The sequence below is a fragment of the Chionomys nivalis genome, chromosome 14, assembly GCF_950005125.1.
Source record: "Chionomys nivalis chromosome 14, mChiNiv1.1, whole genome shotgun sequence".
Lineage (NCBI taxonomy): Eukaryota > Metazoa > Chordata > Mammalia > Rodentia > Cricetidae > Chionomys > Chionomys nivalis.
Genome location: NC_080099.1, coordinates 46,871,605 through 46,884,037, shown reverse-complemented (window position 1 = coordinate 46,884,037; position 12,433 = coordinate 46,871,605). Strand labels below are relative to the sequence as shown.

Genomic DNA, 12,433 nt, shown 5'->3' with positions numbered 1-12,433 from the left:
CAAGTCCACTTCTCTAGGTGACACCATTTTCCTCTGAGTTTTAGTGGTTTTAGTTTTTGTGTTAGACTATTTTTTTAAGAATTGTTTTATTTATTTTTTCCAGTTCTCTTTTAAATTTTTTTTTTTTTTTTTTTTTTTTTTTTTTTGGTTTTTCGAGGCAGGGTTTCTCTGTGGTTTTGGAGCCTGTCTTGGAACTAGTTCTTGTAGACCAGGCTGGTCTCGAACTCACAGAGATCCGCCTGCCTCTGCCTCCCGAGTGCTGGGATTAAAGGCGTGCGCCACCACCACCCGGCCCTTAAATTTTTTTTTTTTAGTTATATATATATTTTTTTCTCTCCTCTCCTCCCTTCCTCCCCCTCTCCCCTTCTAACCATAGTCCCCAAGCTCCCAATTTACTCAGGAGATCTTGTCTTTTTCTACTTCCCATGTAGAATAGAAAACCATTTATTTTTAAAGTAGCCAAATAGACTTACACTCTGCAAAGTGCTGAGGACTTGGGTACCCATTCCTACTCCTCCAAAGCATTCATTTTTGTTGCGGAAATAAATGAAAGGATTGATGAGCTACGAAGCAGTCAATGTATCAAAGAGTCAGTTTAGACGTCCAGGCAACAAATGCTAATAAAACTGAAGATAAAGAAAAGAACTTTGTGGTCTGGGGCTAGGCAAGGGGAAATTAAAAGACATATTCAATACTGAAAAGTCTGAAGGCAGCAGAGAAGAATGCGGAGGAGGCAGGAGCACATCAGAGATGGAGTCAATAGAAATCTGAGGAGACAAGTTCATTAAGTGAATAGCGCCTCCTTTCCCAGAATGGAGTCTTCATCTCTTCAGTGCTTAAGGCAGCGGGTCAGGCCGAGAGCTCGTTTTCCACTTGTCATTAATTGTTGTCTGAGAATCACTAACCAGATTCTGAATGCAGTGCATGAGCCATGGCTATCCAGTTGCCTGGGCCAGTCTTGGTCATTACACTAATCACTTTATCAGAAACATGCTTTTGAATACCTCCTTTGTCTCTGGAGAAGTGCAGAAAATAAGAACTTGAGGCAAAATGTCACATTAGTCCTATGGGTCACATTTAAACTTTTATTTAAATGCTGGCAACTCCAACGTCTGACCTCATCCCAATTTTTAGCCTTCTATTTTCTGGGCCTTGAGCCAGTAGGGTAACACACTCATTTCCAAGGGCTTAGGTCTTAAAGGGTCAAGGTGTGGTATCTGAATCATCCACTATTACATCATTAATAATAAAAATACTCTCCACTCAGCCTTGTTCATTATCTCACGAGTAAAATGAATTTGTAGGTATTACTTTCATTCGTTTTTTCATTCACTCTTCCAATAATTATTTCCTGACCATCCATTTAAGGCCAGACCTGTGTTATATAATAAAGAACAAGCAAAGTTAAAGTTACCCTGTCTTCTCTAGTACTACCTAGTCAGGGAATAAAAGAGGAATCAAACAACTACATAGTTGCAAACTGAGACAAATACTCTGAAGAAGCAAGAGGAATATAACAGACTAAAATATCTGAGAGGGAGTTTGGAAATTTATCAATATGAATGTAAGTTCAGTTACAAGGATCAGTTCAATAATAATCAACCATGATTCAAAAAAAAGTGAAGATATTTAATTACTTTTCACAAAGAGAGGCTGAGAACGAGTATCTCCAAACATCACTATAGTGTCTCCACAGCATCAGGAAGGACACAGGTTCCTTCTGTCTGTCCTCTCCATCCTCCTCCTCAGCTTACTGGTCTTTTGTCCTTGTGATTCTCAGTTCTCTGGTCCAAGGTAGCTGCTGTGGCTCCAAGACAGGCAAGGCAAGGCAAGAAGCAGTGGGTGTGGCCTCCCTCTGAGCCTTCTACTCACAGGAGCTAAATCCTTGCAGAAGCTCTCTACCCAGTATCTCTTTACGCTGCATCAGTCAGAACCGGGTCATTCGCCCATGTCTAAATCAATCTATATCCATAGAGAATGGGATTACCGTGTTTGGTTTAGATTATTCATGGTGGCAGGGTGGTGGGGGAACTCTCTCATTCTGGACAAGACACTGTACTTACAAAGTCAAGATTCTCTAAAGTCAGTGAAGAAGAGGAACGGCTTAGGAGATAAGAGCAGTGGACACAAAAGTCCACAAGCCTGGTTTACCGACAGGGAATTGAAGACAGCACAGACTCAAACATCATTCGAAGGTTTCAAGGTAGAGTAACTACAATAATTGTGACAAGAATAGATGAAAAGAGAATGTGGGAAGAAAAACCTAGTTTGTCAAAAAAAAAATAATGAATTCAACTTTCTTAAGCATGTGAGGTTCAGTCAGCATGGCAGAATCCAGCATGAGGGAATCTCAGGAAAAGGACTAGACTCGAATGCAGACTTCGTAGTTATTCACAATTAGAGGGTGTTTAAAACCACAGGAAGAGAAAGCCATTAGCAGATGAGCAGAGAGGACAAGGCTGGAAGATTCTTGGTGAGTAGCTACAGTGGGAGCAGCAGAACACTGGTGTTGTGGGCTGGGGACGTAGCTCAGCAGCAGAGCACATCCTTCGTGTGTGTGAAGCCCGGGCTTGAATTGCCAGCACAGAACAAAGGAGGCAAAATAATCAGTTACGGACAAGAGAGTACAATGACACACATTTCACAAGGAATGTCACGGCTGACACTGCTGACTGCTAGAGAGGTGTCAGTGATGGCAAAGTAGTCTTGATAATCTTCAGGCATAGAGAGATAGAAACCAGATTGTAAAACTAGTGGGTTTGAGGATATTAACCTAATGCAGTTCATTAGTATCCTTTTTAATTTATTCTTTCAAGATGTTTGGAAATAAAGGGAAGAAAACTAAACGGCATTAAGCTGTGCTGGAGGCAGAAGGGAGGTGGTGCACACGGAATCCTGGGTGGACCAGGAGGAGCATGCCCAGAGCGGGAGAGTGAGGAGCACAGGCTGCGGCAGGGAAAACACAGCACAACAGGGACAACAAGGACGTTCAGTGGGAATCAGGAAGATATAAGACAGAAGGTAAGGAACATGGTGGTGGCTGAACACTAAAAGGTACTAAAATAGGAAATAAATTTCAAAGTTACCAAACAGATGACAGGGATTAAAATAAATGTTCAATGAAACCAACAATTTTGGTCCTAAGTGAGCCCACAAAGCCATCAGGAAGAGAAAGGGGAAGACACAGCTTAGCACAGAAATTCACCAAGGAACTAAAGACTAAAGACAGATGGGTCATGGCAATAAGACACTGGCCAGGTAGTTAAACATTATGGTAAGTAGGGCTGGAGAGCTGCCTCAACGGCTAAGAGTTCTTCTAGAGGACCCAGGTTTAGTTCCTAGTACCCACATGGCAGCTCACAACCATCTAAACTCCAGCTCTGGGGAATCTGATGCCCTCTTCTGATCTCCTTGGGCACCAGACATGCATGTGACATGCATACACATGTGGGCAAAATACTCATATATAAAATAATCAAAAATTATTTTCAAATTAAAGGTAAAACATTGGGAAGAGCACGAGAGAGCATGGGGGTCATGCGCAATGCTCAGGAACACACTGGTTCCATGAGAACATCTTCAACCCACGTCTGCCGGGAAGATGCGAGGACAGAGGTTTAAACATACCCTTTCTATAGTGGCAGTATCCTGTTTGGACTCTAACAAATAGCTTGCCTGAAGACCAGAGGGCAGAGATAGCCACTAGTTAACCATAGAGGTCTGGAGGTCTGTACAGACAGACAGGAAGTGATATGGTTGGGTGGAGAGAGGCATTTAAGGCAAAGGAGACAGTTGTTTGGCCTCTTTTCAGTGGAGTTAATAAGGTAAGAGTTGGCTGTAATTTGCTCCTTTCTCTCTCTGATCTTTCAGCATTTGCCCTGATACCTGGCTCCAGGTTTTGTTTTGTTTTGTTTTGTCTTTTGAGACAGGGTTCTCTGTAGCTCTGGAGCCTGTCCTGGTGCTCACTGGAGCAGACGCCAGCTTCTTCATCCTTCAACTCGCGTCAGCTCAGTGGAGAGGTTCGCAAAGAGACGAGGGGAAAGAAAAGCAGCCAGTTTGCTGAGAAGAAGCAAAACCAGACTACAGAAGGCTTTATGGCTTCTGAAATTCACAAGGTTTCCTAAAACTTCCTTTCTTACAGAAGCAAAAAGGACTTGTCTGAGACTCCTGGTACAGACTGCAGCAGGCATTAAGAGCGCTACTGTGAGATGAGATCAGGTCACACAAAGGTCATTGAGAATAACTTACTTGAAGAAGAAAGGGGCTTTTAAAAGAAAGTAGCTATGGAAATATGAACCTGCTAACGGTCAGCATACACATTTCTGCATAATCTGCACAGAACTTCACCTATCTTTTTTTTTTTTTTTTTTTTTTGGATTTTCGAGACAGGGTTTCTCCGTAGCTTTTGGAGCCTGTCCTGGAACTAGCTCTTGTAGACCAGGCTGGCCTCGAACTCACAGAGATCCACCTGCCTCTGCCTCCCAAGTGCTGGGATTAAAGGCGTGCGCCACCACCGCCCGGCTTTCACCTATCTTATTATACATGGGCAATAAGCAGAAAATGAGTATGTGTGACCCTCAATTGGGTGTTAATCATGCTTAAATAAAGGAACAAATTTTATTTCAGTAGCCATGTCAATTATGTTTCTGTCATCTTTTCCTTGATCTTGGGATAATTGATGTTTAACATTGGGGAAGAGACCTCTTCATCCACAGAAATGTGCATGGAAGAACTTATTAGGCAATTAACCCAGACAGGCATATAAACACCCTCATGAAGCAGCAACATCAGCATCAAAAGACACAATAGGACATAAACACCTTAACAAAGACAAACTGGGAACGACAGAGCTTGTGCTATAGAAATAAATGATGCAAGAATTTCCCTATAAGGAAAATTGATAGTAAAAAAGGACCCATTATGATGAGGTAATGATGCTGATGCCACATTATTATGGGCAAGTGCTTATTATATATTTTTATTTGGTATTTATCTTTATGAGAGGCACTGGACACCAATTACTGTTCCCAGTTCAAAAGGTTGCCTATGAATGCATGATTCCAGGATGCTATTTCTAGAATGCCCCTTTGGCAAAGAGCAAGTTTATCTAATCACTGCGATTACACATCCAATCTAGCCTGAAACAGGGAGGGGGTGCAGTCATTTTACTTAGGGCAGCATAAGTAGGTTGTGCACATTAGACAATAGCACTGAAGCCAGCTTCTGACAGAAATAGTCTTACTTGTGTCGAGCTTCTCTTTGCATAAACCCTGACATTTTCCTGGTGTTTGGAAGCCTGCTTCTGGCTTCCAAAAGCTCTGGCGCCATCCCATGCCGTCACTGTAACAGCCTTCAGTGAGCTATCAAAACCCCAGCTAGAACACTTTGATTACAGTACTGTGCTTGCCATCACAACACTAAACTGCAATAGTTGATACTTTCCTCTATTAATATTAGTGATACTATATGAACGCTAACATGGTCTCACACTAACACAGTCCAGTCATGGAGATGTCGTCACAATACCACATACTGGCACAGCATGTGGGCGAGGTAGAGCGGTTTGCTAGGAATGTCTAAATGCATGTTTCTCAAGTCACTGGGTCCCCTTTAACAAGGAAGTGGTATGAAGATGCTACTGTTTCTCCAGAATATATTTCCAGAAGCAATGGCAAGGAATATATAGGATACCATATTTATACTGGAAGTATTTTGGAATAAGACTGAGATTTCAAAACCGAGTCTAGATGAAGAGGTTAGAATTTGAGTTAGTTCACTTCTGGCTTGAGAAGCAAGAGTGAACCTGCGTGAGTTCTCAAGTCTCTACAGCCTTATAAGGGTGAGACCCTGGACTGAAACAGCCTTATGAGGGTCTACATATGTATGTCTACAGCCTTATGAGGGTGAGACCCTGGACTGAAACAGCCTTATGAGGGTCTACATATGTATGTCTACAGCCTCATGAGGGTCTACATATGTATGTCTACAGCCTCATGAGGGTCTACATATGTATGTCTACAGCCTCATGAGGGTGAGACCCTGGACTGAAACCACAGCTGTGTCGAGTGGCTGGACAGGCGATTCCTCAGAAAACACTGGCTTTGGAAAGTGAGACTAAGGGAGACTGAGGTGTCCTGTAGTCAGAACCTAACCATCGAGGCCTGAAGGTCAGAGCAGGAATACAGATAGTCCTACTACTGCAGATATTTTTAGATGAACCTAACAATATAAAGGTATGCTGATCTTTTTAAATGAGTAAAACGGCTCGATACCCACGTATTTCTCCACGTCTGTTCTTTCAAGGAGCTGTCTACTGCTTGTCTTGCCTGACAAGTTTTCTAGACTAAGACAGACTAACTATGCTAAAAAGACTACATCCACAGAATGCAATAACCTGACTACATGTTGACCGGTTCTAGAGTGAGAGCCAAAGTTACATCTTAAGTTTTAACTACTGTACCATAGAAATCCATGAAACAGAAATGCCTGTGATCTGCTAGCCCCTTGGCTAAGGACAGACAGTTCCTGGAACGCTGGGGGCTCCTGTTTGCGGAAGACAACCAGCCACAGTCTTCACTCCTCTAAACAAGTTTGTCTGACCCATCTGCGGCTGGATGGGCTTCATCGCATGTGGGTGGGAGGCTCATGGATAGGAAATACCTCAGGTTGTATATTGTCCCTGGTTGGACCTGGTGGGAAATGCAGTGAATTATGGGTTTTCCTTCTTAAGCCCTTGTAAAACCTGAGGGGCCATTTACCTGGGGCACCAGAGATGGACTTGACCAGTGCCCATCTACCTGACCAGCATTTGACTAAAGTTGCTTCAAATTTGGCTTTCTATTGTGGTAGTGGTCTTATTCTTGACTGGTGGGATTAACACTAGCAACTGGGGGAAGCCACAGCCCTCTCAAAAGGCCTTTATTAGTCAGATTCACCAAGTATTCCCTAGATGTAGCTTTACTGTCCAAAGGATCAACTCCTGTAGCTTGTCTCCTTTCTCACTACTTACTATATGTGGCTGATCCTTTATTCATTTTTACGAAAATAGAAAATGTGACCTAAGATCTGCGACTAAGTGTGTGTATACATACATACATAATATATATGTACATACATACGTACATACTTATATACAAACCTCCATTTGGAATAAAGACTGACTCAAGCCCCAGCTTCACCAGCACCACACTGACCAGCAAGTAACTTTTCCTCAAGCCAGTTAGGGCCAGTGACAATCCACCCATGCTGCTCACCTGGAAAAGGCCGCGCCCAGCACAAATGCAGCGTACTCCTTCACCTGGGGTTCTGTGCTGTTGAGCCCATTAATCACCACTTGAAGGCCACCGAAGGACAGCAGGTCCTGTGCGTTATCCATCTGCAACAAAGACATTGCTGAGCCCAGGATAGCCAGGAAGGAAGCCCTTTTCGGACAGCTCTTCTTTTGGTGACTAGCCAAAAACAAAGGTAAAAAGCAACAGTGGCATCTCTGAGTATCTAGGAAGGGTGCATGAGCAACCTAAGTTTTAAAGTAATTTTACATTTGAGAACTTCTCATTCATGTAACACCATTTATGAGCACCTGCGTGGGAATCGGCGGAAATGGCACCTAGCTCTTTCTAATGCCAAACATGCCTCTTCAGAAAAATCTAATGCTGCAGTGAGTCACAAAGCTTACTCCAAACACACAAGCTGTTAACACAAAGAACCTGGCATCATGGCACCACTAAACAGTGCCATACTTTCTGGGGATATACAAACACAATGGGAACAGTGGAGGCTAAAAAAAAGTTGACTTTTAATTAGATACCAGGGACTATAAAAGGAGCCCTGTTGATGGGGCAGGGTGTGTGGGGAGCGGTGGGGGTGTTCCACAAGAGTGCCGAGAGAGAAGTAAGAATTAGCCTTTTTTGTAATGTTGACTGGATCTGAGGACATTTATTATAAAATCTGTATAAAAGTCAGTTTCCCAAAGGCTTCAACCGAGGTCTGCTTTACTAACGAGGGACTATGTGACACCATCATCGCACAGCCGATAAGCTGAGTGACTGCAAACAATGAACCCACGGGATGGTAAAAGGTCTTATTACAATAAAATCAATACTAAATAATTGCATACATGTCTTTTCATACATCCTAGTTTGAGGTGTAGCAGACATGCTTATTTTGTGGCACTTAAATTATTTTAAATTGCTATTAAATAACCATTTAGCCAGGTGGTGGTGGCAGGACAGCCAGGGCTATACAGAGAAACCCTGTCTTGAAGAAACAACAAAACAAAAAAACCATTTTACTAGCAAACTTACTAAATTCTGTATTTGAATATATATATGAAAAGTCAGATTCTTACTGCCCACACAATGCCACTCTGCAGCCAATCAGGAAGACTCAGAAGCGGGAGCCCAGACATGATGGTTTCTTTCTGACTCTGTCCTAACTTCTTCCTCTAAACTACAAAGTAGGTTCTGAGAGAAAAAGCAAGTATAGACTAATGTCTGACTCTGTCCATGCTCTTGGTGGGCCTGGCCTATCTTTAGCACTTGGACTTTCACAGCAGCAGAGGTTTTACAGTCTAATAACGAGAAGAGTAAGGGACATACAGTTAGTTGGTGCTCAGTGATTAACCCTGGAGTTGAGAAGTAAAAATCTGAACTACTCCCCAAAGAAAACCCGACTGTGAATTTTAAAAACCAATCAATCTACAGTGTCTGTGCCAACAAGTGCATGGGTGCTATTACTACAGACCCGAGCAAGTAGTCATCAAGGCTACAGTGTAGCATCAAGTCTGGCTTCCATGGTTGTCCAAGGCCAGAGCTAGGACTTTTCTGCTGTGCCCTGTACAGTGCCAAGGCCCCACTGATCAGGAGGACAGGCGGTGGCGCTCTGCCGACACAAGTCTCCCTCCTTTAGAAACGTATCAGCTCACACCTATTTTCTGATCCCCCTTGCTCGGGATTTCCCAGATACAAACTCACTGCTCAAAATCCCATCAGTCCACATCTGAGATGGCTACTTACCAAACCCTGGCAGAGCAGCCGCCTTTGTGCTGACCCCAGCCCAACACAGCCCAGAGTCGCCGAGAATCCGTTCTAGATTCCACTTATCTCTACGGCAATAATTCCATGAGACACAAGTTGCTGATATTTCTGTAAATACAGTAGCCTTTGAAGGTATCCTATCATTGTTTGGCTAGCAATGGAAAGCAATGGTTCATTCTGGCCTACTTGTGCACCAAAAGCTGGTTCCTCCCAGAGCCACACAGAAGACAGTAGGTTTAGAGCCAGAACTTTTCTCAGGCTCCCTCCAGGGCAGGGCAAGACCAGTGGAGAGGAGAGAGAGCATCCAAAGGGGGGTAGAGGGAACTAAGTCAACTCTCAGAAAAGTTCAGAGCACTACAAGATGTGAGAGAACAGAAACCTGAGAAAGAACGGTGGGGTAAATCACTGAGGAGTCACACGAGAAAAGGCAGGTTCTCTGCCCAGGGCAGAAGGGGCACGCAGAGGCCTTCTGATAAATAACTCACAAACTGTTTTCTACACACAAGATTTTGCTTTTCACATATCCTGTTTAAATAATTAAAATATGGCTGCAAGGAATCCTTTGGCAGATCCAGTTCAAGTCCTTGAAGCACATGGCTCTTTAAGCCTCTATTCAGTGAATTTAGAGTGGGAATCGACTGAAGGTCCTGGCTAGAAAAGTTCTATTTGCTTCAAAGTTAGCGTTCCACCACCCAACTTTCCATCACACTGGAAACCAGGCTGAGCTATGTACTCTAGAATCTCCCTGAGAAATCACATCTTACCAAGGTCATATGGCACCTTAGTAGCAAGCTGAGTCAATCAATGACTCAGAACACTCACTGAGGCACTTTTAGCCTTGACCAATGGAGTGTCTCTGTGATGACTTCTGGCCAAGTCTGGTCAGTCCCAGAAACTGTAAGAGTGGAATGCGATGCCACCTGGGGGATGCATTGCCAGATGGAACCTGCAGGGAGAATGTTGTTGTTGTTGGGTCAGTGCTAGCTTAGCCTTTGTGTGACTCGTCCCTTCTAGGCATGGTGAGCCTTGTCGCGATTTTAGCCTTTCATGTGACCTACAGAAAGCTGATACCTAAAAATCCACCCAAGGATTTTAAGATGGAAAGCGTAGTAAAAGCTGTCAGCATCAATAATCCTTGGAAGCCTTGATTCTTTAAATGTCTCTAATGGAAAAGCTGGGGCTAGGAAGGGGAAAGAGAACCCAGGTTCATTTTGTATCACCTTGTAAGAGGATCACAGTCTTGCTGTTTGGGGTCTGAGAAAGAGTTGAACAGGGCAAGAGAATGAAGTGACTCCTGCAGACAGACACTCAAGTTCACCACAGAAGCTGTCAAAACCCCAAAGAGAAAAACAATGTCTCTTAGCCTAGTTTAAAGAAAACAAGGACACTGTCATGTGCGGGGTGGTGTGGAAGTGGGGGACGATACTGAGACTCTGGCACTCTGGGTAAGGATTGCATCCTTTATGACTGTACAACCTTTTGGGTATCAACACTGAGTCTCTGGCCATCTGGGTAAGGATGGCCTTATTATGACCACCAAAAGTAGCCTCCTGCCTGGGCTCTGTTTCTACCAAGGCTCCCTATCTCTGGTCAGATTCTCAACAACAGCTGGAGGGTTGTTTTCACCCCATCCTCTGTCCACTATGTTCCAATTCCTCTCTCTTTCATGGCCTATAAGGTTCCATGGTCTCTTCCTTTTCTTTTTTTTCTATCTCTTTTTTATTATGTAAAATAAATTTTCTTTCTTTTTAAAATTTGTTTTTTCTATGTATTTTTTACATCATGTATCTCAATTCCCTTTATTTCCATGTCCCTTCACATCCAACCTCCACCCCTGCACACCCCCCAAATAAAACAAAATTTAAGAGAAAAAAAGCCAAAATTAAATTTAATTTAAAAAAGGAAAAAACTTAAAAATCTCACCCTAGAAGCTACAGTGAGTTATGTCCCCTTTGTCCAGACATCTTAACTTGCAAGTGTCATTGCAGAGAGTCATTGGTCTGGTTTGAGGCCTCTGGTTTCTAATACCGTATCAATGCTGGGCTTTTGCTAGGGCTCCTGCTGGATATTCTGTTGTTGCCCTGTGTTGTGGAGATCCTGCCGCTTTGGGTCTGCAGGTTGGGTCCGTTCATATGCTCAAGTTGATCATAGATAGGATGAATGATGGGGTGGGTCAAGTAATAACCTTGGGTCTGGGCCTGGGCAGCCATAGTGTTGGTCCGTCAGATACGAAATGGGGATAGCTTTCCCATGTTTGTAACTTCAGGGTTGGCTTACCTACAGCTGCACTAATGGGGTTGGCTCTATTTTGCTGCCCTGGTGAGGTGCAGCTGCAGGGGGTTAGGGATGGCTCTTATGACCACAGGATCAGCTCTACCACCTGCCCCAGATAATGATGGGTGGAGAGGGGTGCTCTCTGCCACAAGACATATGGGGAATAGGTACAGCTCTCACATGTTCACAATTTCAGGGCTGGCTCACCTACAACCTGCACTGACAGGTTGGTTCTGTTGTGCTTTCCTGGCAAGGTGCAGGGCCTGCCCTCCCGAGTGTTGCAGCTGGTGGGCGTCAGGGATGGGTCTCCTACAATGATGACCACAGGGCCAGTTCTTCCACCTGCCACAGGCACTGATGGGCAGGTCTCTAGTCAATGTCCCTTTGCAGTTCCTCAAATATATTGTATACAGTGTGATCTCCACTCTCTCCTAACCACCCCCAAATTTACCCTTACCGCTTCCTAATTCCATGTCCTTAAAAAAATAATAACCCACTGAGTCCAGTTTGTGCTGCCCATGTATGATGGGTGAGGAGCCAGCTACTCGAGCTTGATGAGCCACCAGGAACCACAGCATAAAGCAAGCTTCCTCCCCTCCCTCAACCATCAACTGTCAAGAGCTTCTCAGCCAGGGGTGGGGGCTGGGCAGCCCCTTCTCCCTGCAGGCTGGGCTGCTGGCTGGCGTGGCTATATGTAGGTCCTGTGCAGACAGCTCAGGCCGCCGTGGGTTTATGAGAGTGAGGACAGCAGCCTGCTAAACCAGAGGACACTGCTTCACGCCAGCTCTCTCGCCATCCTCACCCCTCCCTGCAGTGTTCTCACAACACTCTGGGGAAGGCGAGTAGAACACAGGTGATGTGAAGGGGAAATGGAGAATAATCGGCAAGAAGCTGTAATCAATAAATATTTTTGACTTTGCCACAACTATTTGGTCTCTGCCACAACTATTCAACTGTACCACCATAGCATGAAAATAATAAAGACTACATAAAAAAGTGGGTGTAGCTATCACAATAAAGTGATATTTACAAATACAGACATTACTCGAGATTTGGCCATGGGCAACAGCTGCCACCACTGGCTTAAGAGTTTCTCTTCTTTATCTAGCCAACTCCTATTCCTC

At 44.0% G+C, this 12,433-nt stretch overlaps 1 protein-coding gene across 4 annotated transcripts in view; it reads right to left on the bottom strand.

Moving 5' to 3' along the window:
• Positions 1 to 12,433, bottom strand: part of Sil1 (SIL1 nucleotide exchange factor) — a 244,298-nt gene that overhangs the window by 51,034 nt on the left and 180,831 nt on the right. For all 4 annotated transcript variants that reach the window (XM_057789291.1, XM_057789290.1, XM_057789292.1 and 1 more), the window contains one exon: positions 7,254 to 7,375. In XM_057789291.1, the coding sequence (XP_057645274.1) occupies positions 7,254 to 7,375 (122 nt within the window). The remainder of the gene's footprint in view (positions 1 to 7,253; positions 7,376 to 12,433) is intronic.